The sequence below is a fragment of the Typopeltis vanoorti genome, chromosome 17 (assembly GCF_054136105.1).
Source record: "Typopeltis vanoorti isolate ZY-2024b chromosome 17, IOZ_Tvanoo_1.0, whole genome shotgun sequence".
Lineage (NCBI taxonomy): Eukaryota > Metazoa > Arthropoda > Arachnida > Uropygi > Thelyphonidae > Typopeltis > Typopeltis vanoorti.
The window spans coordinates 54,728,382-54,756,165 of record NC_143565.1 but is presented as its reverse complement, the minus strand read 5'-3'; the positions used below and the strand labels follow the sequence as shown (position 1 = coordinate 54,756,165).

At 35.1% G+C, this 27,784-nt stretch overlaps 1 protein-coding gene across 2 annotated transcripts in view; it reads right to left on the bottom strand.

Moving 5' to 3' along the window:
• Positions 1-26,506, bottom strand: part of LOC150097402 (E3 ubiquitin-protein ligase RNF217-like) — a 104,202-nt gene extending 77,696 nt beyond the window's left edge. Inside the window, exons 1-4 of one of the 2 annotated variants that reach the window (XM_090406827.1) lie at positions 26,180-26,506; positions 15,649-15,751; positions 13,924-14,124; positions 10,357-11,332 (exon numbers count right to left, since the gene is read on the bottom strand). In XM_090406827.1, coding sequence (XP_090262953.1) covers positions 10,357-11,264 — 908 coding nt within the window. In that variant the 5' untranslated portion in view covers positions 11,265-11,332; positions 13,924-14,124; positions 15,649-15,751; positions 26,180-26,506. The remainder of the gene's footprint in view (positions 1-10,356; positions 11,333-13,923; positions 14,125-15,648; positions 15,752-26,179) is intronic. The other variant, XM_090406826.1, reaches the window with a different exon arrangement.
• Positions 26,507-27,784: the final 1,278 nt, after the last annotated feature.

Here is a 27,784-nt window from a genome sequence, read left to right as displayed (position 1 = left end):
GATAACTTTGAATACTTTAATTTATCAATTAATATAATTTTAAATATGGAAAGCATAAAGGTCAAATGAATAATAACTATACTTCACGCGCGCTGTTTATGTGAGAAGCACAAAAGGTTTACGCTTCATGGTGAGATTAGATGATCACTAGAGTGGGACACGGATAATTTGAATCTTGATACCATTTTTAAATGCTGCCATATAATACGCACAGAAATCGGAAAAAATAATCATTTTAGAAATTATTATTTTTCCAGACTGAACCAAAGAAAGGCTGAAATAACTGGGTTTACTTGCTTGCTTACTTATTTATATACAAATTCCAACCTCCTTCGACTATAATCATACAATCCGCAAAAGCTCTGGCAGAAAACAGGACATTCCGTAGATTGTCAACACTGTTTCCCATTGTAAATATGGGCAAAGAAGATATAAATTATTTATAGAAAATTATATATTAAAAACTTGTCTATATCGATGTCCTAAACACGTCAGTTCACGCTTCAAGCACGCAAAACAGATGAAACTCAGAAAACAAAAACAGCAACTCATGACAACTTTCAGTTGGATTGGTTGACACAATAATCAATCATAGCCACTGAATTCTGAGTGTTATTGTTTTAGCGCACCCCTGCCTCGCCTTCTGAATGGTTTAACACCACTGAACGCTAAGAATTTGACCCGCTGCGCCATTTCTAAGCCAATTCAAAGGGCTCAAAGGTGTCCGTATTTTTGACAACACACCCTTGCCATTAATGTGAATGTGATGAAATGTTTACGCATCGAAAAGTGTCCTCTTCATGAAGTATTAGTATATTGTGTTTACTTTTAGGAAGCTTCAGGAAACAATTAGTTGAATCTTTAACGGGAATAAATGCAAAAATATAATATCGGTGAAACTGCTATTCCGTGGGTGTGTACTCCTCCACATCTAGCACACCCGGAACATACGCCCCTGATATATATTTGCTGTTCTCTTACAGCATATAATTTAATATTATGATTATTTTCTCTGAATTAGGAAGACTACATTGTATTAACTTGAAATTAGTCCAAGAAATGTAGTAATTGATTATTCATTTTATAACAAAATTGTACTAATTACACAATAAAAGTTTGGAATGGATATAATACCAACTCACACCACAGCAAATTCCTTCTAGTTTGGTTGGATGCCCTCTTAAAATATTTAATAAATTTGTATAACATGTTTATCCAGTTTGGTTTGAGATTATAACAAAACTATCCTGATAGAAAATGGTAGACACGTCTTAAATGCTTCAGTCTTTATATTCTTTTATTTTTCGCAAGTAAATTAGATATATATTAGATGTTATTCTCGTCTGTTATTTGTCGTCCTTCGGGTTACGGCTGTCGATATTCATATCAGTCTTTATCTTTCTGTTTTTTTTTTTTTTTTTTTTTTTTTTATCATCATGCTCCATACAGAAACAACTTTTTCTTTATATAAAATAGTTATTTTTATTGCTATTAAGACGAAGGTACGTCATGAATTCATGTTTCCATGGAGACAGTAAGGTCTACTTGCACACAATAAACAGAGCATGTATCTGGCTATCGTTCGAATGCCATCATCATTAAAAAACAATGTTATTCTTCAGGTAGTGTTTTGCTTCATGAAAATTTAGTAATATATATAAATTTATATATATATATTATCTATTATATATATAGATTTAAATTTAGCGCCATTTGTGCGGTAAATTGTTGTCAATGAGAAAAAAAAAAAGACAGCGTGACAGCTGACAGTTCAGGGTTATTAAAAATGGAGCGCTACACGAAAGAACAACGCATTTTCATTGTTGAGCAATATTTTAAAAATAATGAAGGTTTGGCAGCTACAGTTCGCAATTTTAATACAAAATATGGTCGGAATAGTGATTTAACTTCATCAACTGTGAAAAGATTAATTAAAAAATTCAAGGAAACGGGATCAATTAGTGATCTTATACACTCTGGCCGTCCTTCAACCAAGTCGTTCAACAGAAAACATCGAAGCAGTTCGTGGGAGTGTTGCTGAGAGTCCTGGAACATGAATTCGGCACCGTGCTCTTGAATTGGGCATTTCGAGAAGCTCTCTACAGCGTATTCTCACGAAAGATTTGCATCTTTATGCTTACAAAGTTCAATTGACTCAAGAACTGAAGCATACTGACCACACACACAACGAAGAGAGTTCGTTGAATGGATTATGGAACAACAACAAGTGGATGCTTATTTTTCGAACAAAATCATCTTCAGCGATTAGGCTCATTTTCATCTTGATGGTTTCGTTAACCGACAAAATTGTCGCATTTGAGGTTCAGAAAATCCACGAGTGATTGTTGAGAAACAAATGCATCCACAACGTGTCACTCTTTGGTGCGGATTTTGGGCTGGAGGCATCATACGTCCATTCTTCTTCGAAAATGCGGCTGGTAAAGCAATAACAGTTGATGGTGCTCGCTATCGCGACATGATAATCCAGTTTTTTGTGCCTAAATTGCAAAATATGGATGTGGACGACATGTGGTTTCAACAAGAAAATGCCACATGCCATACAGCCCGAGAAACAATTCAATTACTGCATGAGTCATTTCCTGGTCGTGTAATTTCCCGTTTTGGTGATCAGAATTGGCCGCCCAGATCATGTGATTTAACGCCGTTGGACTTTTTTCTTTGGGGTTTTTTGAAGTCTAAGGTTTATGCCAACAAGCCCACGACCACCCACGCCTTAAAGGAGGAAATTGAGCGCTGTATCAACGAAATTCAGCCACATTTATGCAAATCGGTGATGGAAATTTTCGACAAAAGAGTGCATATGTGCCATTTACCCGATATGCTATTCCATGCATAACCCTATACTGTATACTTTATGAATCAATAAGAAATTACAATTTTTAATTAAAAACCTGTGTTTTCTATCAAAATTACTTCTTGCGTGAATTTTGGGACACGGGTAAATATAAAGATTAGTGATCGGAGCTTATGCCACCTTTGCCACGAGTTGCCCTGGTCTTGCACTACCTGTAGGATCAGCTAGACTTGCATCACTTGCAGGCGCAAACTTGACTTATTTGTCTGTTTGCTTACTTGGGAAATGGAGTAAAACCAAGTTTAAAAATTGCTTGGTATTCTTAACATTTATATACCCGAGGTAAAACACTTTCTACATTTATATCTCCTCCAGAGATTTTTATTTAATAAGGTTAAAACACCTTATGGCAACTTGTTCTGGTAAAATACTTATGAGCTCTGTATTACTAAATCTTTGTATTTGTATTTCTATTTCTAGCCTAGCTCCCACTGATGAGACCCCAATAAAGGTCGAAACCGGTCTGGGTAGTGGCCTCTTGCTTTTAATACAAAACATCATACATCTCTTTCTTGGAGATGTGTTTTGGCATTAAGGGTAAATATAAAGATTAGTGATCGGAGCTTATGCCACCTTTGCCACGAGTTTCCCTGGTCTTGCACTACCTGTAGGGTCAGATAGACTTGCATCACTTGCAGGCGCAAACTTGACTTATTTGTCTGTTTGCTTACTTGGGAAATGGAGTAAAACCAAGTTTAAAAATTGCTTGGTATTCTTAACATTTATATACCCAAGGTAAAACACTTTCTACATATATATATAATGCAATGGACTGCAAAAGACTGTAGAGCATATTGCGTAATTACCCATGGCAAGTATTAATGTACTATAAATTAATAGCGTTTTGTGGAGTAGGATTCACATAAGAAACTTTACATTAGATTCACATTAGACTTAACTTGAAGAGTAATCATATTTTGAAAGAAATCTGTTGTAAGAAAACTCTATATATATAGAAAAGTGATCTGATAATCAGCTATTTATATGATAGATGTAAGGAACAAGTAGGATTGACTAAATTGTTAATTAGATATTGCAAAGCAATATTTGAGCCCTCAGTCTGCTTGATAATGTCTTTGTATGGAAAGACTTGGGTTCGATTTAAAAATAATCTACATCAGAGTTTTTCAACGGAGGTGAATTAGCCGGTCACACACGAATGGTTTTCAGGTGTTTTTGCCTCCTGAAACTTGGGTTTCCTCATTCCACAAAACAGACAAACTGGCGATAAGAACACACGCATCGTATATACGATGTATATATTTTAAACGACTCCGACTAATGAGAGGTTGTAAACTTCTAGTACATTAATATGTTAAGGATATTTTATTTATTTTAATTTTTATTCTTTTTTTATGTATTCATACAGAGTCCAGAGACTCTGCTCTAGAGACCAACCATGGAACTTTTTCAATCCACTTCAGATCTCCAATAAGAGGGACGGTGGTTTCACATCGGGCAATGATATTTCTCTCCTTCGCGAATACAATCACAAAAACCCATACCCGAGTCAAATTTCAAACCTGCAGCATGTTTACGGAAAATGGATACTTTAACCACCACCACGCCAACTAGGCTGGAAAAATAAGAATTCATAATTTTTCTTAGCAAGTTTGTAATGAATGTCAAGAAAATCGAGGGTATTCAAAGAACGCTAAGTATGTATCAGGATAGTTTTCAGAATCGGTAGGTCAGTTGTAATTTGATGAATTTATCAAACAGGAGACGGAAAGTAGGTTTAATTGAAATTTATAAAGCAATAATTTGGCTAAATATTACTATTTTGATTTATTTAATTTACATAACTCAAGACAGAAGTAGTACTTATTATGGTCAGGTTGATTAAACCTTATTATTTAATTCAGCAATGTTGATGGTAGCGTTATGTATTTGTGGAGAAATATATATGTTAAATAATAATAATAATAAAACTGTAAAAACAATAAAAAACATTCGAAAGAATAAGAGAGAGAAATGCGAGCTACACGAATGAACATAAGCTAACCTGTGTGTTGGAGTGGTGAATGTGTTATTTGCCCACAGTGCTGATTCTAGGTGTGTGGTTCCTTTTCTTTTCTTTTTCATACTGTGTTCATAATGAGTCGAATTATGGCTTCGAAGTTGGCTTTTCCTCTCATAAAAGTGATTATAGATTATATGATCCAACATATGTAACAGTAATTTACACGTAGTCCGTGTACAGTATGAATTTGCTGAATTCGTAGGTATAGTTAACGACATAGCTGCCCTAGATGGACTTTGTCTCGTAGTGGAAAGTTAATAATAATATAAAGATTCACGCGCGTGATTCTTAAGCTAAATACAGTAATGGTCTTATTTTATTAGAAGAATCTCGAATTTGATCTTCAGTTCTGAGTTTATTGATTTAAATTTATGGGTTTAATGCTTTAAATTAGAATGCCTCTGATACTTTTATTTGACAGAAGCATTCTAATTTAAAGCATTAAACCCAATTAATAACAATAAAAATGTGACCACTTTGAAAATTGCGAAAAGTGTCCTAATCGTTTTGCTTCTCCTCTTTGTCTTCTATGGGTGCCATTGTGCAATCGATTCGCGCGTCCTCTTGTGTGTGTGTGTCGTATCACTTATAAACCATCAGTTGAATGGGTACGCCCATTTATCTGAGTGCACTGCGAGCATGGATACGCGTTAATCATCGATGGCCACATCTGCATTTTGCATCTGAGAGACGTCATTGAAGACTGAGAAAAAGTTGCTTTTCGAATGAATCTCGTTTCCAATGATGTCGTGTGCACTTTAGGCAGAGGATTAGGCGAAAACCTTGGGATCGGAATCAGTACAATGCCATGGTCCAGAAGAAACAGGCAGAAGGCAGCAGGATTATGGTATCATACGGTACATATCACCTTCATGGCGATATGCGCCGTGCTACTTTCGAGAATGATTCGCCGAACACGACAGCGACTTCCATTCTCAGCCATGGCCACAGAATTCGCCGGGCTAGAATCACATCGAACATTTCTTGGATTATTTGGATCCCGCTTTTGAATTCTTTTGAATTGAGAATTCTCCACTCCCTAACACCATTCGCAGATCCGGGGAAAACAATCCTGATGACGTGTAAAGTATGCTTCCTGCAATATTCAAAGGTCTTATAGAGTTAATGCCACGTCGCTTAGCGGCTGTTCGGCAGCAAAGAGGGGAGGACTACGAACTATTAGGACAGTGGGCATAATATTTTGATTGAACTATGTGTGTGTGTGTGTGTGTGTGTGTCACAGTAACAGTGTTAATTATCACATGTGTTAGCAAATGGTGTATTGGTGGATCGGGGAGCCCCTCGCATCGTGGACCTACCGCTATATCACCGCTCCCGAATTCTCTTCAAAAAAATCGCCAGCTCTTAAGGAAGCATCCCAATTTACAATCACGATTTTTAAAGCCGGTGTATCTGATCTGACAAAAATGTCAATTTTTTTAAATGTAACTTTATTAAGTTTTTTGATATTACTACTATAGAATTAGAAAAAGAAATAAGATAAGAGATCTTATTTCTTTTTCAACATCTTCTTGTTCAAAGTTTTTAATTCCCAATATTTTCCTGAAAAGACTTTTTTTTCACGAATATAATAGCGGACAAGACACTGAAAAGTCGTTTCTACATACTTCTGAAGAAAGCTTTTAAGAAAAATCTATCCTTCCTTTCAGGAGATCAAGGAGTTCTTTCAGACAGCCCGATCTTAGCAACTTACTGAGGTTTTAAACCAAACAGCAAAGAGGGTAACGATGTGTGAAGAATATCTTAAAGGCTGAGATTATCTGAAGTTGTTTCAGAATCATTTCAGAGAAGCACATAAAACTCCACTTGTATTGAAGACAATCACTGAACGTGCAACCAATCTTAACTTGTTAGACTTGGCTCACTAAGCACTTACTAATCGTTATCTTTTTCTATATATAATAACACAGCTTTTTTAATAAAAAAAAAAGTCACGGCAGCGACGTCATCTAATGAAGAAATAACATCTTAGCAATCGTATAAGAAAATAAAGGTTTTGTGCAGCTTTTTGTCTTAAATTTCTTATCATAGAGCTTTGACATATCTGCATGCAAATATAAGAAAGATTTAAGTTATGGAATTCTTTCTTCCAGTAATTATTTCCAAGAACAGTTCTCTTTTTTTATTTTTTTTATTAACGATCTCCGAATCTGAATGTCCGAATAACAACTTCCTCTGCCTCATTATAGAAGCAGTGGTTCATATCCTGGCATTCGCATGCCTCGGTCTCTCAACAATAGATAGCGCATGCGTATAACAGCTAAGAGCATTCGTTATTAGTAAAGAATTTTTTGCATTGAATTTGTCAATGATTTGTGTAGGTTCTGAATATGTTTAAATGTAGATTAGTCCTGCGATTTGAGATGACTCCGTAGTGTAACAGTAGGATGCCAAGTCTTATTAAAATACAGAGAGAGAGAGAGAGAGAGAGAGAGAGAGAAAGAAAGAAAGAAAGAGAGAGAGATAACGGATAGCATTTTCTCCTTTTCCTATCAAGGCTGATTTAAATAGTCTCTAGCAGAGGTGAAGGATTTTGCTTCCAGCTTAATAGACAAACCAGCTGAAGAATACACCAGTGAGAGCCACAGACATACACACACCGATACCTCATGACCTTGTGGCCTTGGAACACATCCAACTATCCCCGAACTTACAATTTTTTTTTTTTTTTTTTTTTACACGGAAGACGAGTTTGGCTACATTTCTCAGTTTCATTTATGTTTTATTTCTAACTCGCACTTTACTATTAGATATGAGTAGCAGTGAAACCGGTATTCTTAGCGATGAGTCGCATTTGTTGTTTTATAATTTTGTCACAGCAGAAAATAATAACTTGACTTAAGATGACTTTATATGCTATTCCTTTTCATTTCGTGATTTTGTCGTTAACATGTTTTTGTTCTTAGAATGTATATGCGATTTATTTCAAAATGCCGTTACTTAAAAACATAAAAAAATCGTATTGAGGCCAAGGCTAAATGGTAAATTGACTAGCCCGCTACAACAAAACGTGATGGGTATGTCCCGATCTGTCACTTTCCTTGACAACCTTTCCTGTTGCCTTCTGTTCTCTGAACAACAAACACGGCGAAAAGTCGTATTTGGACCTGTTTGTGGTAATTAAAGCGGACAAGAAAAAAGAAATGTCCTTCTTAATGTTGACAAAGAAAACTTTTCGATGACTAGTCGATAATGAAAAGTGCGTTTTTATTGGATCTTAAATACCGAACTAGTTTCACTACAGACGACAAGTGGCGTTTTCTGGGTGAACAAACATAACGAGGAAAAAAATTTTTTTTCAAAATTCTCCATAACATCTGAGAACGGATTCTTTTTGAACCGAAAGCCTACTCACAATGAAAGATATCTTCATTGTTCATCTCTTCCCCATCCACCACAAAAAATAAACATCATTCACACTTTAAGAAAATGTACAATCTCCATCTTACAAGATGAAGAAAGAAAGAAAAAGAAACTTCAGTTTCTACTCAACAAGTATTCAAGGGAAACAGTATAAAAATACTATTTTCTAATTATGTTAATCCTTCACCACAGCGAAATCTGGACAAGCATTGCAAAGGCTCCACTCAATCCATTATACTGATGAGCCATCCATTAAAACCGCCAATCTTCTGAAAATTCATAACATCCGAGAGAACTTGAAGAAAACGTTCGTGTTCGTCGGATTTAAAAATTTAGCACTATTGCTAATTCAAATGGGACTCTCATAAAATGATCATGGATACATCGTAAATGATATCTGGAAATCATTCATTAGATCGCTTAATATATCTGACTTCAGCTTTTCCGCTGATCATCTCCAACAGAGCTAGAAAGCAGACGAAACGTGCCACATTTCACTGGTCACTCGTGCTTCGATTGTTTCTCTCAGTTTTTTTTGGGATAATTTTTATTTATTCATCCTGAAGGCGTCTCTGGTACTTTGTGGTCAAACTAGTTGGTGTTTTTATTTGTTAACAACCAAAAAAAAAAAAAAACATTTTTTTTCCTAATATCATTCTTTGGAAAATCTTCCAATAATAGATAGTGGTCTTGTTCTTAGTCATAACAAACCGATTCCCCCCCCCCCCCCACGAATCACATATAAGAAATATTATTTTAATATCTTAGTTTTACACAGTGAAATATTTTATTTATTTCACAAATTTATTAGTGTCTTATAAAAGGTTATAAATCTGTTGTACATTCGTACTGTGGAAAGACATGAGAGTTTTTTTTTATATTATTTTTTAAAATAATTTTTACCTAACCAGAAAACGTTGTTCAAGAGACCAAACATAGCGTTTTTCAATCCAGAGACTCAAATAAGGGAGCGGTGGTCTCAAACCAGGCGATGGAAGTTATCTCTCGCCTAAAAAACACATCTTTGCCAACCAGGGAAGGATTCGAACCTGCAACCTATAAAAAGAGGGAAAGGGGGGGTACACCAACCACTTTCAAATGTCAAATTTGAAATATCCCTTCCCTCTTAGTTTATTATTTCGTATTAAATCTTGGTACAATATGGTATAGTCCGGAAAATTCGATACATTATGTTAAAAAAAATCAAATAAATATTGATATGCATATATCCAAATATTTTCGCAAAATAAACGTTTCCACTCTGAAATTCAAACGATTTTTAATATCACAGACGGTCTTCCTTAACTGCTTGCTCCTTCAGAAATTTTTGCAGCACTCTGAATGTCTGATTTCGACCGAATCATCTTTTGCAATACATTTGAAAAATATGACTTGAAAGCTTTTTCGAACCCTCTTAAGGTCTTCATCATAATCCTATAAGCACAAAGAAACATACGCCTCTTAGCTATTATTCTTTGCTAAAATACTTAGTTACAATTATCAACGTAGACACACACACACATTCTCTCTCTCTCTTCAAAATAACGATTATTATCCCGAACTTTAATCTTCATCTCTGTATTCTGCCGAGGGGTGCCGGAGGCTTGGGAAATATCTGAAAGGGGGTGAGAACAGCTTACTTTAATGGTGTCGAACTATACTCAACGAATGATTCAGACATCTAAACAAAAATATCTTCCCTTTAAAAGCATTAAGGAAAAATAGAATCAAACTTCCATTAGGACGCGGCTTTTAAGCAGAGCGATACTAAGGCTACTCGTTAAAAAAAAAAAAAAAAATAGTGGGAGAGGAGGAAGATGGATCGCCATGGACAGATAACCTACCCATCTTTTAATAGATAGATATGGATTGATAGTGATAGTCAACCCACCAGTCTTTTAATAATGCCCATAAAAATATATATTATAAGTTCTGATGTCAGGGGAACGATGCAAAGCTGTTTTAGTTTTAACGTAGCCTTTCAAGTGCGCCTAAAAGAATACTAGATTAAAAAACAAACAAACCGTAAGACATATTTATTTTTAAATCGAAGAAGAGTATTTAAACAACTCACCTCTTAAAACGAGGTTTCCTTTTCAAACTTGGCAGAACTCTGTCCATTTTAATGGTGTAGTTGCATCGAGGACATGTTTTCGACGTGTTGTCTTCATTGGCCCTCGCCAACAACTTATAAAAAGCCTCCTTGTCAGGGGTGGGCAGACGGGCAGATATCTCATCCCGATGCACATAACTACGACACGAAGAGTTACAGCATTCGATCTGGACTTGACCTTGACTGACTTTGGTGGTGTAATAGGTCTGCAGGCAACTGGTGCAAGCGGGGAAGTCGCAGCACGGACGTCGGTACAACCACATCATCTGGAAACAGATGCCGCACTCTTCAAGGTTCCACACCCCGACCGGAAAGTGTGGGGGAGGTTCCTTGATGGACACGGTGGGCGGTAAGAAACCGAGAATATCTAGGAGATCGGTGTCTCGTTGCCATTCGCCACTGTCCCGGTTTTCCAAAAGCCGTTCCAACAGGACCCGCATCTCCGACAGTTCCCTTACGATGAAGTCGTCCGGAGGAAAAGAAAACACTCCTTCGAGACTGTTGTGGATCTGCAAGTCCACTTCGGCTATTCGGCGAGCTGCCCTCGCCCGACGAGACACGCCCTCGCACATTTTGATGAACGGAACGCGTAAGGTCTCTTCGGTCGACGACCTCCGCGATGAGAACGAGGGATCTGACGAGTAGTCCGCGAACATTCCGTTTTCGTCGAGTTCGCATTTCTCCGGGTTCGAGTGAGGATGATTCCTGCCCAGTTGAGGAGCATCTGGTCCGAAAGAGAGAACGAAGCATTCCAGAAGAAATTTTAAGTTTTCGAATTCTTGTCTTGGTTCGGTTACACTTTCTTCTTCTTCGTCGGAGCAGCAATGACAGGGCAGTCGCTCCCCGATCTCGTCTACGGAGGTGAACATAGTAGGTAACAAAGAGTAAGGGAAGATACTACGTGGAAGTCATGACGGTTTATCTTGGGAGACGATCTCTTCAAAAAAATAAATAAATAAAAATAAATAAATAAATAAATAAAAAAAAAAATATATATATATATATATGTAGAAAGTTTTTTTAACTTGGGTATATTATGCATTCAAGATACTAAGTAATTTTATATAAACTTGGTTTTTAATCCTATTTCCCAAGTGGGCAAACAGACAAGTAAGTCAAGTTCGCGCCTTCACGTAGTGCAAGTCTGAGGCAACTCATGGTAGTGCCACTCTAGGCAACTCGTGGTAAAGATGGATTAAGCTATGATCACTTTCCTTAGTATTTTTCCCTTAATATAAAGGGAATTTTTCTCTTTCAGAGCATCGAAGCATCCCTTTCAGAGCACACTTCATAAGCATCAGGTGTTATGGAAGATTCTCTTGTTCCCTTGTACCAGCAATGGATAATAATAAAACATAACATTTAAGGATTGTAATGGTTGTTATTGATCAGTTCATTGTCATTTTAGCAGCAGGATAAAAAAATTGAGCACTGCAACAGATAAAAATCAACAACAATTGGGCACGCAATAAACCTAAAAAGCAACAACAATGAGCATGGCACAGGAATAAAAAAAAAATCAACGCTTGAGCATCACCACAGGGATAAAAAATCAACACCAAATGAACATTGCCACAGGAATTAAAAATCAACTGAGTATCGCCACAGGGATAAAAAAAAAGAAGAAGAAAACTACAATAAAAAATTACGCCACAAAAAATTGATTATGCGACAGGGATTAAAAAGATCAACAACAATTGAGCACGCAATAAACATAAAAAGCAACACCGATTGAACATCGCCAGAGGAATTAAAAAAAATCAACAACTGAGCATCGCCACAGGAATAAAAAAAAGAAATCAACAATAATTGAGTACGCCGCAGGGATAAAAATAATCAACAACAATTAAGCACGCAATAAACATAAAAAGTAACAACAATTCTGCATTGCCACAGGAATAAAAAAAAATCAATACTTGAGCATCACCACATGGATAAAAATTAACAACAATTGAACATTGCCACAGGAATTAAAAAATCAACTGAGCATCGCCACAGGGATAAAAAAAGAAAACTACAAGGAAAAAAAGTACGCCCCAAAAATTGAGTACGCTACAGGGATTAAAAAAATCAACAACAATTGAGCACGCAATAAACATACCAAGCAACACCAATTGAACATCGCCACAGGAATTAAAAAATCAACACTTGAGCATCACCACAGGGATAAAAATTAACAATTGAGCATCGCAATAAACATAAAAAGGAACACCAATTGAACATCGCCACAGTAATTAAAAATCAACAACTGAGCATCGCCACAGGGATAATAAATCAACAATAACAATTGAGCATGCAATAAACATAAAAAGCAACACTAATTGAACATCGCCACAGGAATTAAAAAATCAACAACTAAGCATCGCCACAGGGGTAAAAAAAGAAATCAACAACAATTGAGTACGCCACAGGGATAAAAATAACAACTGAGCATCGCAATAAACATAAAAAACAATTGAGCATCGCAATAAACATAAAAAGCAACACCAATTGAACATTGCCACAGGAATTATAAAATCGACGACTGAGTATCGCCATAGGGATAAAAAAGAAATCAACAACAATTGAATATTATTTAAGGCAACTTTACCTTAAATAATTCTCGAATTCTTTGCAATTTCTCATCATTGCAAACCATATAAAACTGTGCAAACTTACTTTACAAAGAAAGGAAAATAAACGATATGCTGCACATCGTGTGGCTTTTAAACCAACACCCAAATGTAGAAATTACATTGGAAAGTGACTCGAAGATCATAAGACAATTCATGTTTTCACTGCTTTTTCAGGTTGAAGTTGTACAGGCTTCATTTCTAGCAATGATCAATAGAGATGGGTGGGAATGATCTGTCCGCTGACTATCCATGAACAGCACGCATGCGCAGTAACTGTAACCTACATCCTGTTAGATTTATTAAATGTTATCTCATCTGTGTTGTTTAAGCCAAAACCTGCTCGTGTAACAGAATCCAATTTGTTCTTACTCCAAACTCTCACTGTGTACTGAAAGGATTAGCGGTTCAGATCACTGTGACCTTCAGTTCAGTTCCTTCGAAATGAGATCTGTTACATGCCTGACTGCACACTTGAAACCTTACCATGTGCATTCCATATTCACAAATTTTTTAAAAAAAAATCTCCCTTTGAAGACTTTAGTCATTCGCTTTTGGTAGAATGGAGCTATCTGATGTGATATTATTCGAAATGGTAACCATAGAAACGAGAACTGCGTATGAAAATGCTCAAGATCTCGGGATATTTCTCCAATAAATACTAACGATAATCTAGTTGAATTTTTATTTAATAAATTATGTTTGTATTCCTTGAAATTTACAATCGAACTATAATGTTACCTAAGAGATATTAATATTTATCGGAGGCTAGTAGAGAACATATTGAACTTATTTTTATGAGGGATAAATTATTTATAATTCTTTCATCTTATCCTAGAGAGATAAAAAATCTATTTTCTCTTATTCAAGTGATTCGTTTGTATTTCTTTCGGTTGTTTACAAATACATTATTTACCTTTGGGAGACCCGATATGGAAGTTCTTCAATACCCTTTATTCTTACGGTGACACTTCATTTAGCTTTTACATGAAGTGTCATTGTAAGAGTAACAAAGACACTTTTCTGGAGTATTCCAGACCTTGAGAAGTGATCCAATTGCTCCCGATGCTTCTGAATGACCATTGCCAATGCTGAGTTTAGCCTTTAGCTGTTTACTCTTAATAAAAAAAAATGAAATATATTTGTAAACAAGATATTTTAATAAAGAATTTCTTAAGATCTTTACAGTTTCTAATTCACTTTATCTGCTTTCAGTTTGAATAAGTTACAATTTCTTCATTTTAGGTATAAAATTTGCTCACTTTCAACTAGCAGCAAAAATTCAATACAATCGATTTAGATTAGAACAGGAACAATTCAATTAAACAACTGAAATTTACCTAAAATTGAAGCAAAAGAAATTTACATTTTGCTTTTAACTTCTAACAATACAGCTCAATTAAACAACTAAAATGTGCCTAAAATTGAAGCAAAATAAATCTACATTTCGCTTCTAACTTTAACAATACAGTTTAATTTTAGGAAAAATACCTAAAATTATTGAAATCACTAAAATTCAATTAAATATTGAAATGTACCTAAAGTTGAAGCAAAAGAAATTTACACTTTGCTTTTAACTTCTAACAATACAGCTCAATTAAACAACTAAAATGTGCCTAAAATTGAAGCAAAATAAATCTACATTTCGATTCTAACTTTAACAATGCAGTTTAATTTTAGGAACAGTACCTAAAATTATTGAAATCACTAAAATTCAATTAAATATTGAAATGCACCTAAAGTTGAAGCAAAAGAAATTTACATTTTGTTTCTAACTTCTAACAATAGATTTCAATTTTAGGAACAGTTTAATTAAACAATTGAAATGTACCTAAAATTGAAGCAAAAGAAATCTACATTTTGTTTTTAATTAAAGCTCTTTCCTCCCCTCCCCACTTTATATTCGTTTGCCTGTATAGGACAGCAATGTAACATGTTACTCAACTGTTACAATGAAAGCCATCTATGAGATGTTTTGTGTGCCCTGAAGTTTAAATAGCTTAAACCGTCCTTTCTGTTTCCTGCGTATAATTCCTCAAACAGCGATGCTTGAAGAGTCTCATATGGCAAAGCTGTTGTTCAGCAAAATACAGTTGCCTTTGGAGGATTTCATTAATTCTCCAATACTAATCTGGTTAAGGTAATGAACACTATATCACATGATCAGAGTAGCGTCCCGCTACAGTTACGCTGTTATGACACTCTACAGCAGAAAGCTTTCAGTTATGGATGGAGTGGAAGCGGAACTGCGGATGAAGTACGACGAAACTGCGTCAGTGTTCAATGACCATGTTTATGGGCGAATAAACACGGATGGGATGTGTCCGCGCATTATTTGAACCCAACGACAGCGGAAGTTTTTATTGTTGGTTTGTTTATGGTAATCCCTTAACACTAGAGTTTATTGACTCTTTCTCTTTACAAATACTGAAGTATGGGATGGAAAGAGGGCTTATTTATACTAAACTTTTTTTTTTATACCATCATTTGGAATAAATATTAATCAAATATTAATTTTTTTGTATAAATAAAAAAAATATAATTTTAAAATCCTAAATTTTTTAACTTTTTTTTTAAAATTTAAATTGTTCCTTGCTTATTTAAAGAAACAAAGCGGCTACTCCCTCCTTGGTTTACTTACCTCGGTTTATTCCACGGCACTGACCTCCAGTGCTTTACGCTTTTGGCTGACTCACCGTTTCACGTGTATTGGCAAAAATTATTGCAGAAAATGGCCTTGAGACCTTAAAAATAAAAGAAAAAAATCATGCCTTCAGGAAGTATTTTTCAATTTTTTTTTTAGATACTGCGGTATCAGTACAAATATAGATTCTTAATTTAATATAGATTATCACTGTGCAATGTACATTTCACGCATGTAATTTATCACTTCACTTAATTTAGTTTCCTTAGCACTAACTCCCTGACGAGCAAGAGCACATTGTGTTTTACTAAAAACACATAAAAGGACGACGCTTTCCATGGGAAATGAAGAAACACATAAAAGCAAAGGTGGATTAAACTCCTGACTTTTCAGCAGCTGAGTACAAATCTACGTATTAACGTATGTGTAGTTGTAGTTCCTTCCGATACAAGTTGTCGATGAGTTGGTTGGAAACGAAACTATGAGAATTTTTGCTAGATCCTCTCAGAATCATTTTCTTACTCCACCTTAGAACTTTGGCCCACACAATCCTTGTTTTAAGCAGGATGAAGAGAAAGAACTTATCGCCATTGAATTCAAATATTTACACGTGTCTACAAATCTATAAAGATTTGCAAACAATATCGACATAAGAGATTAGTCGGATTGATGAGTTCCCCCGTAATTAGGGGTTTTAGGCAATTAATGCAGCCATCCTACCACTCCTTTCCCTAAAAACGAGTATTTTTATGTCTGTAGAACTGGTGTCTTCATGGGCCAGTTTGCTTCTTTTTGAGGGACGAAAAGCCCGAGTTTCCGAGAAAAGGAGACCGGCGAGCTCACTTTTTCTATTAAAGGTGACTATAAGAACATCTTCCAAAGAATATAAGAACATCTTCCAATTATTCGCATTGAATTTTATGCAAGAAGTATTCCTCTGCATCCTGTACTTTGTCGGATATCACTAATGGGGCTGAGATTTTCATTAAATATCGGAATAAGTCATTAAAATCACTACAGGATCATTAAAAGTCACTCATGGTTAATTACTGAAAAAGTCCACTAGCAGAAACAATAAATAGGCAGCGCTATTGTATGGCAGATATTTCAAATTCGTAGTTGAGCTAATATTTTAAGCTTCTTGATTTTGTTAGGCTAAATACATATCAGGAAATAAATCTATCAATCTTCTATTCTCTTAGATGTGCCCCATTCCGTTCTAACAGCTCCATTGTTTCTTCTAACAATGAAATATGAACTTATTGTTCACATGCAAGAACATTAATAAAATATTTCTTGTAGATTATCTCATTGTAAACGTAGATTATCCTATTATAAACGTAATGGATAATATGTCCTCATTTTTTTGAGGGATAAAAATTTGCTCTAAAATCCTCAAATTTGTTTATCTCTTTATGAGATTTGTTCAAAAAAAGAAATTGAAAAAAAATCGTTAGTGAGCTACAGTTAATTGAAATATTTCTTTCTATAATGATGCAATGATTGAAAAAAAAAACATGCCTTGTGAAGAAGGGGAAAAGTTACCTTTAGAGTAGTAAGCTTTCAAGGTTGGAGAAAAAAATTCATCATCATCAAATTCCTGATATGTACAGGGTATTATGATAGTACTACATGAAATACTTACATCACCACTAACTTCCTATCTACAATTTTCCTCCAAATCAATCTATTACCTGTCAAGACTCCAACATTAGAGATCTTATATTTCTATCTTCTAAAGCACTTTTTACCGTATCAATCCACCTTGGTCTTCCTCTGGATCTTTTCCTGCAAACCTGGCAAAGAACACTTGTTTTGCTAATCTTTCCTCTCCCATTCTATTTATAATTATATTATTATATAATAATAATACCACTTTCCATTACCTGACATTAGCTCTGCTAGCACATTCCTGGATGCTGACAATGTCAAGTTCTTTCCTAATATCCTCGTTTTTAATATGATATTGCCATTAATGCCATCAGTTCACGCCCCTAATCTTTCTCAGGACTCTCATATCTGCAGTCTCTAGTCTTTGGTCAAGTGTTTTACTTCTGACCCAGCTCTCAGATCCATAAGTTAAAACTGGTTTGAACACTGTCTTGTATACAGCTAATTTAGTGTTCCGACTAATTTCTTTCTTATTCCATATGAATTTATTCGATTGACTTCCTACCACACCAGCTTTATTGATTCTATTGTCTATTTCCATATTTAATTTACCATCTTCACTAAAAATCGTGCCTAAGTAGCTGAAATGTTTTACTTGTTCCAACATGTTCTCCATTCACAACACATTTGACATTTTCAATGATTCTGCCTATCTTCATTGTCTTTGTCTTTTTATTGCTGACCTTCATACCATATCTATTACAACAGTTATTCAATTTATTCAGGGAAACTTGCAGACTTGTAGCGGATTTATTTAGAAGTATAACATCGTCCGTATAAAGCAAACAGCTGACATTAACATCTACAATTCTGATATCATGTTTAATACCACTTTCCTTCATAATGTGATCCATATAGATAATGAATAACAGAGGGGATAATGTACATCCTTGTCTCACACCAGATTTAACATTAAACCACCTTCCTGTACTTCCTTCATTTCTAACTGATGACTTACAACGCAAATAAAGACTAAGTATTGTTTGGTATTCTTCTATTCTCTTAGATGTATCCCATTCCGTTCTAACAGCTCCATTGTTTCTTCTAATAATGAAATATGAACTTATTGTTTACATATAGGAACATTAAAAAAATATTTGTTGTAGATTATCTCATTGTTTATAAACGTAATGGATAATATGTCTTCATTGTTTTGAGGGATAAAAATTTGCTTCTGAAGAAGGTAGAGGGATGAACTGGAACAAATTACAGAGTGAGATGGATGACAGAGGCAGAAAATTGAGTGATCTGGAAAATCATGGGGGGGGGGAGACCTTCGTCCAGCAGTGGACAGAACCAAAAGGTTGAAGAAGAAGATTGCTTGGTATAATGCCCCATTGACACTTTACAAATGTAGCGTTTTGAATAGCTTCTTTCTTGACCTATTTTTATGTCTGTAGATCTGTGTGTTCATGAGCCAGTTTGCATGTTTTTGAGAGACGAAAAGCCCGAGTTTCGGAGAAAAGGGAGACTGGTGAACTCACCTTTAATAGAAAATGCCTAATAAAGGTTTTTCACGTTCTAGACGGAATTCGAACCCAAGTCTCCCTAACCAAAGAATATAAGAACATATTCCAGTTATTCGCATTGTATTTAATGTAAGAAGTATTTTTCTGCATTCTGTACTTTATCAGATATAACTATATGCAAGTGTTTAATTAACTCATGGTTAATTACTGAAAACGTCTACCAGTAGAAAAAATTATTTCAAATTCGTGGTCGAGCTAATATTTTAAGCGTCTTGATTTTGTTAGACTAAGTACATATCACGAAATAAAGCGTCTACCAATCTATCAATCTTGTATTCTCTTAGATGTTCTCCCATTTTGTTCTAATTGCTCCATTGTTTCTTCTAACAATGAAATATGAACTTATTGTTCACATGTAGGAACATTAATAAAATATTTGTTGTAGACTATCTCATTGGATAATATGTCCTCATTGTTTGAGGGATAAAAATTAATTTGCGGAACGAAGATAATAAAATATTAGAAGCTTCTTTCTTACTTTAATTTGCTTTTGCTTTAAAATCCTCAAATTTATTTATCTCCTTATGAAATTTGTGAAATAAAGAAATTGTTTGAAAATAAAATCATTGTTAGCTACCGTTAATTGAAATATTTCTTTCTATAAATGGATCCAATGATTATAAAAAAAATGCCTCGTAAAGAAGGGGGAGAGTTAACTGTAGGGTAGTAAGATTTCAAGTTTGCAGAAAAAAAAATCCAATAATTATAATTAATATTTTAGAGCCCTTTTCTATTTTATCGTTAACGGGCAGCAGAGTTCCTTTAGCAGTAATTCAACAGCTACGAAAAAATTCAATTTTTTATTAATGGAGTTGAGGTTTGCTATCGACATTTTATTTTATTTCTTTTTCAGCTCAATTTATCCGAACTATTGTCTGCAGAATTAATGCTTGTTTCAACGATTTGTGAATGTCAGAACTAAAGATTTTTTTTTTTTTTGAAGTGGTGTAACATAAAATAATAACTGGAAAGTGGACGGATTACACATTAGGAAAACAATGATCACGCCACGACTATGATCAAGGATTTCTGACATTAACCTAAAAGAATGATGCATGTTTACATCCAGTTTTTATTTTGTTCAGTAGACTTTTTTTCTTAAGTTTTTTCTACAATCATCTTAAATAAAAATAATGAAAATGTGTAAAATCGGTCTGGGCAAACCGCATGACAGTTTCTTAAGTAATTGTTTTGAAATATTTCTTTAAGAGAGGCAGAAATCATTTTGATAGACATTAAGGTTTATTTATTTATTCATATGGACTTTCCTCCCTTTTCTCCCCCGTCCCTATTGGGGAGAGTTGAGCCCCCTCATGGGGGGTTAAGTATTTATGGATGTAGATTCGCGTGTGTGTTCACGGGGACGGTTTGTGGGTTGAAAACCCCCAGATAAATTGGGGGAAAAACCCTGCTGTCCACGCCCAAGACCGGCTAACTTGGCTATAACTGAGGATGATCCTTAAGCTTCTGACGTCGGCGACGAGAATCGAACCCAGGACACTCCTTCCCCAGGCATATGGTTGCGAAGCGCAAAGCCACTAGGTTAACTGCGCGGACGACATTAAGGAGATCAAATATCATTGATAATGGGCGAGGCTGCATTTTACTTCAAAAAAAAAAAAAAAAAATCGCCAGCTTCACTTAATTTTTCAGTTTTACTTAAGTGGCTAATTTTTTTTATTCATCCCATAATGCAATGCGGTTGGTTTTGCGTACCAAGGTTCCGATCTATTCAGTTAGAGTAACGTTACTTGTACTCAGTCCCCCCCCCCCTTTCTACCTCTGCTCTACTGAACTAGGTGCCATCGTTTCTTCACTTTCCCTTAAGCCTTTAAAGACACGATCATCGTTATTTGTCTGCATATGTCATTACATCTACCTCAGTACTCTGGAACAGTCTTCACATAGATAATTTTTCCTAAGGACAAAAAGTTCTAGTTTCTCAAAAAACATATCATTACGTTACTGACAGTTAAATGTTTTTTTTTTTTTTCTGTATATATCGGAACCTTCTTGTATAATTAATGTGCAATTCAGATGCAAGTGAATATTTCATCACTTCACTTGGAGAAAGATGATGTATTCAGTTCACGATATTCTTCTTCTGATCAACAGATCATTAAGTTTCCGTGATTGTTTTTTTATGTTCAGAAGAAGAATATCGTGAACTGAATACATCATCTTTCTCCAAGTGAAGTGATGAAATATTTACTTGCATCTGAATTACACATTAATTACACAAGAATCGTCAACAAACAAGGCACTCTGAAAGATGCTAAAAGAGACTGCAGGCTATTAATATATACAAAGAATTAGTCAACTCATACTGAAATTCTTTATAGTGTAATCGCTTTTAGTGACTTGTAATGTGTCTGATTTATTGTTGTTGTTGTGCAATCCTGAGCAACCGAGAGCAAATTCAAGGAATTGCATGTAGTTGGGTAATCCTAGTACCTTCCCCTAACCCTCCCTAGCGTTCGTCTTTCATCAATTATGGCGTAATTCTGAACATCATTTCCTAACAACAGAACTTCTCAGTTATCAACAACTTAATGATTTGCTAAGAGAGAGAGAGAGAGAGATGGAGAAATACTTCAAAACGTATACTAGTTGAAGAAACACAATGAAAATTGTGTGTGTGTGTGTACGTGCGTGTGGGAGTATTTTTATTTTTATTATTTATTTATTTTTTTGAAATAGAACTTAATAATTTCGGTTCTTTTTGAAGTATCTTTCCACAGCCAGAATTTATATTTATTGTCTTTTCTCCTACAATAATCTAATTGTGATAGTACATGTTGCATCCGTCAGTTTTACATGCGAGACGTGGCGCCTACGTCTCATCTCTGCATTCGCCCACACGATTTCCAATTTACTTTACTGGATGTAGGATAAATCAAACAAAACTCAAGTAAAATGTTTTTTAAAATTCCCTTTTCTATGTTTTTAAAACAGGCAGACAACTTGAATGATTCGATTGAAATGAATAGTATCTAATTCAAAATGATTTGCGTCAAATATTTATTTATTTCTTACCGAAATAAATAAATATTTGACTCAGAACGAATGAATCACTGCACTATGAGTGTTAAAACTTCGTTTTTCACTAAGAAAATAAAGAATATTTTTTACAAAATGGACCATCCTGATCAGACTACATTAACATCGTGTATATGGACATGTCATTAATAGCGAATTTTGGTGAAAGAAGTGTTCTCGGGCGACAAACGCCTAAAATTATATTTACATATTTTATTTAAATTAAAAACTTAGTTATTATAAGCAAAAACTTAGTGATAATTTTTTTAATTGAAACAAAATTTAGTTCTATCTTTTGTGAGGTTCCATACGTTTAGAAAAGCAAAATTCACTTATTGTTATTTTAAGAGTTAATATGTCATGAAGTCCATTATGACGTCACCATCCATTACTATTAACTCAAAATGAGATTGCATTTTTGGTTACTAACAAAAACTTGCTATTTGAATATCACTAATATTACTTACCGTAAGAAATAACTTTTAGAAAAGGTGAGATAGCATTTAAAATATGCGTTTTGCGTTTCTTTTTATAAAAGCAATGTTTTTATTAGTTCATTTGTGAGAGAAAGAGAAAAATAAAAATTCCTGATACTACATAACACTCGTAATTTCATAAATAAAATAAAATCTATTTTATAATGAATTATTTTAAAACTGTTGTATAATATTCAAATATATAATAATGAAAACGCATTGCATTAATCTATAGATGAAATTTGTCACGATTAACATCATTTACATAAATCTGTTGTACAGTTGCGATGACTGTTGCATCAGTGTGCGTAAGCAAAGCAGCAGCACCTGCTTGTTAAGTGATCTGATGAACCTTTAATTTCTGATTTGATTTTTAGTGATGACTGAACATTCATATCATTCTGACTCCGTACTAAACGACTAGAGCATCTTCACTCAGTGATATTATCTGCTTATATATCTCCCTTAGTCCCTAATGGAGCATCCGTAGCTCAGTCAGTATAGACGAAGCCCTTTGGTCCGAAAGACCTGGGTTCGATTCCCGTCGGTGAGAAACCTTTATCTGGTCTCTTTCCACGAAAGGTGAGTTAGCCGGTCTCATACGGAGGTAGGGGATTTTTTTCACCCGGAAATTCGGGCTTTTCGTCCCCCGAAAGAGGCAAACCGGTCCGTGAACACACACACACGTGGATTACAGTCATGAATACATCCCAGCCAAATGCCGATACCGAGCCCTGATAAAATTGGGGGGGGGGGGTTTGGAGAAAGCAATGGTGAACTACCCTGTAAATATCTCACCAGAATACTTTGTGGGCAATGCCTAAAAAGTCACCTACGGTCGGAAACGACTGAAAGGGAAAAACCAGTCCCTAATGTCGCACGAGCAGGCAGCAGGTTTATTAAATCCTCACTGCAATTGTGCCTTTATGTCATCATAATATTCCCCGTCACATTTTGGACGTATATTCTACCTCATGATCACTCGTATCCATCCTATTGAATTCCTTCCTGCAAACCGAACAAAAAATATTGTTACAGCACATGCAATTGCATTCCAAAAAGGGATGTTGTTGTGCTCGCATTGCCGATTTTGAATGCGATATTTCATCTCTTCCTCCCACGTTTTTGTTATGAACTTCTTCATTCACAGTGTTCCTGCTTATTGTAAACATTAGTTCCTGTTCGTAAATATAAACATTTTAAATCCATTCTATTATTCTTTCTCTATGTCTAAATTCAGAACCGCCATTCCCTAGGGAAATATACGCCGTACATTTTCGTATGTTTCGTGTTTTCGTTTGGCATGTTAACGATTTCCAAACACTCCTGCAATTTGCTGCGCAAGTGCTTCATAATGAAGCCGTGACTCCCTGAGGACAAAGAAGGTCAAGAATGGCACGTGCTTTTACAAATCCTCTCATTAGCACACGAAACACGAACCGTATGAGTACAGACTCGACGGGAAAACTAACTTTCCTTCGTCTATTCTATAATCCACATTAATATTCCACTCCTGTAAACGATATCTTCTCTCTAAACACTGTTTATTTATCTTAAAAGTTCTTATCCTAAAAAAGAAAATAAAACTGGTGACGTATTCTTAGAAAATTTCAAATTTTTAATGAAGTCAAATGACTACATCTTTTCTAAAAGTTCCTCATTAACTGTGATCAAAACGATGAATATCTGAAACTCCAAATGAAAGAGGTCGCCACTGTTGCAAGGCAGACGATTCGGCTGAATTCTCTGAATCTACCTAATGTCTGTTCATTCTAGTGGAAATTATGAATGGCATTCTTAGTTGAAATAATATCTGACACTTATTGACTTCTCTTTTAAGGAGGAGGGAGGGGCGGGTGTTTCAGATGTTTACAATATGGATATTTCTTTTGTTCTTTGATATCAATGAAATTGGAACGTGGCTGGTGATTCTTGTTTTCTGTTGTTGATTTGACATTCTTTTAATTCCATCTTTCTCCGATAGGTGGGATGTTCTTTGTATTGGTCAACTCCAATTACAGTTTCTGAAAAGTAGGGTTAACAGTATATCTCACTGCAAGCCATTAAGGATGTCAATTATAAATACTATCTATTGTGGAAAATGAACAATACCTGACCTTTATTTTTTACGGTTAACTTAAACAAGAAAAAAAAGATACTGCTTCACGTCGCTAAACAATTAACAGCATAATACTCTAAGTATTGTACTATTAATTGGACAAGAACGTACTCGAATATTCTATTAATTCAGAAAAAATTCTTTTATTATTTTGTAACATGATAAAAGACTAATCTCCAATCTTATTATTTCCTCCATAGCAACGCAGACAATTTAAACGACTACATTGTCATATAACGTTCATTATCCGAGGGTGTCACTACCCTTCAGCACTTCCTCTTCGAGTGGCTTCAATTAATAGTGTCATCGTAAGATATTACAGCCTTTCGCAGTGATCCTGCATCCATCAATTACATCGGAGAGATTTGCTCTTACAATCTATGTTAGATACTCTTCACTGGGAGGTTCGGTTGAGTGAAGAGATTCGTAGAAAATTACGGCATGGGAGGAGAAGAGTCATTTGTGGACATCAATTATTATTTGACATTTCTTGCCCCACCCCTGATAATTTAGAAACAATGTTGGAGATCAGAGACGCAAGCTCTTAGCCAGACACAATGGATACATAATAGGAAATATTTTTTAAAGTTTATTTAAATAGTATTTGAATACACGTGTTTAAAATATTTTAAATAAATGAAATAAAATAAAATATAAATAAATTTAATCTCTCTCTGTATTATATTATTTTTTTAACATAACCAACAATTCTAGTTTTAAATTATACCTACTCTATTTAACGTTAAAAGAAAATAGTCCAATATCTAAGCCTCTATTATATATTACGGGATATCGAAATTCATTTTTGTCCAAACATATTATCATTATTATTTTTATTTCTTATTTATGTTTTTTTTTTTTTTGGTTAGCTAAGTTACAAAAATACGTACGTACTTAGTGTTTCATTCTTTCTAAATAACTAATACTAAATTTAATTAGGAATTATTCCATTTAATTTCAGAATTATAAAATGGAAATAAATACGCATATCATAGATAAGGTATTAGATATAAAGAATAAAAGATAGGAGGGAACAAAGGGAGGCAGAAAGAAAATATAAAAAAAAAATCAAACAACGATTGACAGACAAATAAGAGAGAAAGAAAGAGAGAGCTATAGAAAAAAGCAATGAGGGGGCTAGAAAGAATGAAAGATATGAAAAAGGATAGAAATAATAAAAGAAAGAAATTGGCAGAAAGAATGAGAGAAAAAAGACAGAAAGAGAGAGAGAGAGAGAGAGAGAGAGAGAGAGAGAGAGAGATTAAAAACAAGAGATGAAAAGTATGAGAAAGAAAAAAGGACATAAATTAGGAAATAAAATGAAAGAGCAACAGAGAGAAAACAAGTGAGAATAAAAGGGAGAGAACGAACGAGAGGGAAAGAAAGAGAAAAAGAGAGAGAGAGAGAGAGGGTACAGAAAAAGAAATGAGGGGGTTAGAAAGAATGAAAGATAAACAAAGGATAGGAGCAGAGAGAGAGAAAAAACTCAAACAAGAAATGGAAAGAATGAAAGAGAAAAAATGACATATCAATTAGAAAATAAAATGAAAGAGAAAACGAATGAGAGAGAGAGACGATGGGTTTAGCGCGTCATGTGAAGAGATAAAAGAGGGTAAACGCAATCGACAGATTAAGAAATGGTACTTAGTTTTAAACACTGATAAGATGCGCGTCTTAACGGAGGAAATTCGTACCTGCGAAGTGATTGTGAATCCGTCGTCAGAATGGCCTGGAGGAGCGGATGCTGTTTACACCACCACCACCATCGGAGTAGTCACAGGGAAGGCAGAAGAACGGCTCGCTTGCTCCACCAGACGTAATCCATTCACAAAACGAACTCGCCTTTGTCTGGGGAGTCTTTTCGCTTCGTTCCGATGGCTAAAAAGGAAAGGAAAGGAAGCGGGAGGTGTTAACTCTCGCTTGCCGAGCCGATATTAAGGTCATACGATCCCCTAATGTGCAAAACTGTCCGTTATATCTGGCGACGTTACACCGTTAGCATCGTTATGAACGAGACTATCCGTCGCTGCTCAACCTAAATCAGCTGATAAAAACAAGTTTACATGCAGCTGGTCATCGATGCTGCTGCACTCTAGCGGTGGATTTCATTTCATTGATCGAAGTGGAGAAAAGCTTTGATACGGACAACAAATGTACGCTTAATCTCCTTTTATAAAAGTGTTTGAGTAATGAATTGAGCTCTATCTGCGTATAGGCTGCTATTTGGGCAATTATGGAGAAGGGAATATTTTTTAAAAATCTTTCATAACTCTCCTCACGTAATCGGATGCTAACAACAGTTGCGGCTTCTCCTCAGTCAACGTTTCACCGACCATGTCGGTAGCTCGACGCTGTGACAAGGTCAAGGTTGCTTTCAAACCGTCCATTCTATCCTTTTGAACACGGTAATGAAAAGAAAGTAACACACGAAGATAAACACTTTCCCAGTAATTTAATTGAGCTTTTGGAATAAACCAATGAGTTTGTTTTCTTTAGTGAATCATTGTCAAACATCGTCTGAATGAAATCAGTATTATTCAGTTTTAGCAATGGAGATCATTTACATGAATTGCGCATGCTCAGTTGTGTAAAGGGAGGATACTGATTCGCATATTAAATACTACATACAGTAGATGAAGACGCACGTCGCATTATCTTGTACGTAACAGTAATTGAACGGTTATAATAGTGATGATGATAATGATGGTAATAATATTGTCGTTGTTATTGTAATAACACAACAAACACTAAGACACCATTCAGAATTTCCCAGTGATTAAATAAATACGGTTTAAATTACTTGAGCACAGTTGAAGATGTGAAATTTCCATTATTCAACACAATTCAGGAAAAAATACTGGAACAACCAGAAAATCCAGGATTTCTAATTAATTTCCAAATAACTGCGTGCAATTAATGGTTATATTGTGAGTCATAATTAAGCCATTAGAAGCGCATTGTTTGGATTTCGTCCAAAACCTTGGGTTACACAAGGTTGATGATGTACGAGTACAAACAGGCAAAGTGTCCTTTCTTGTGATTCACTTTAATTAAAATTCTCTTCCCCCCCTCAATTAAGCTGCAGGCCTAACAAATCTGCTACATTATGAATTGCTTTTAAAAAATGAGTTTTTGATGGGTTCTATTTTTTTTTAATCTTTTCTTAAATATAGAATCTCCGTTCTTCAGTCCGTATCGAGGATACCCTTTGTTTGGAAAGACTTAGTTTCGAGCCTTTCTACAATGGCGATTATCATTACAGGGCTTTTGAAAGTGAGTTAGCTGGTCTCATACAGGAT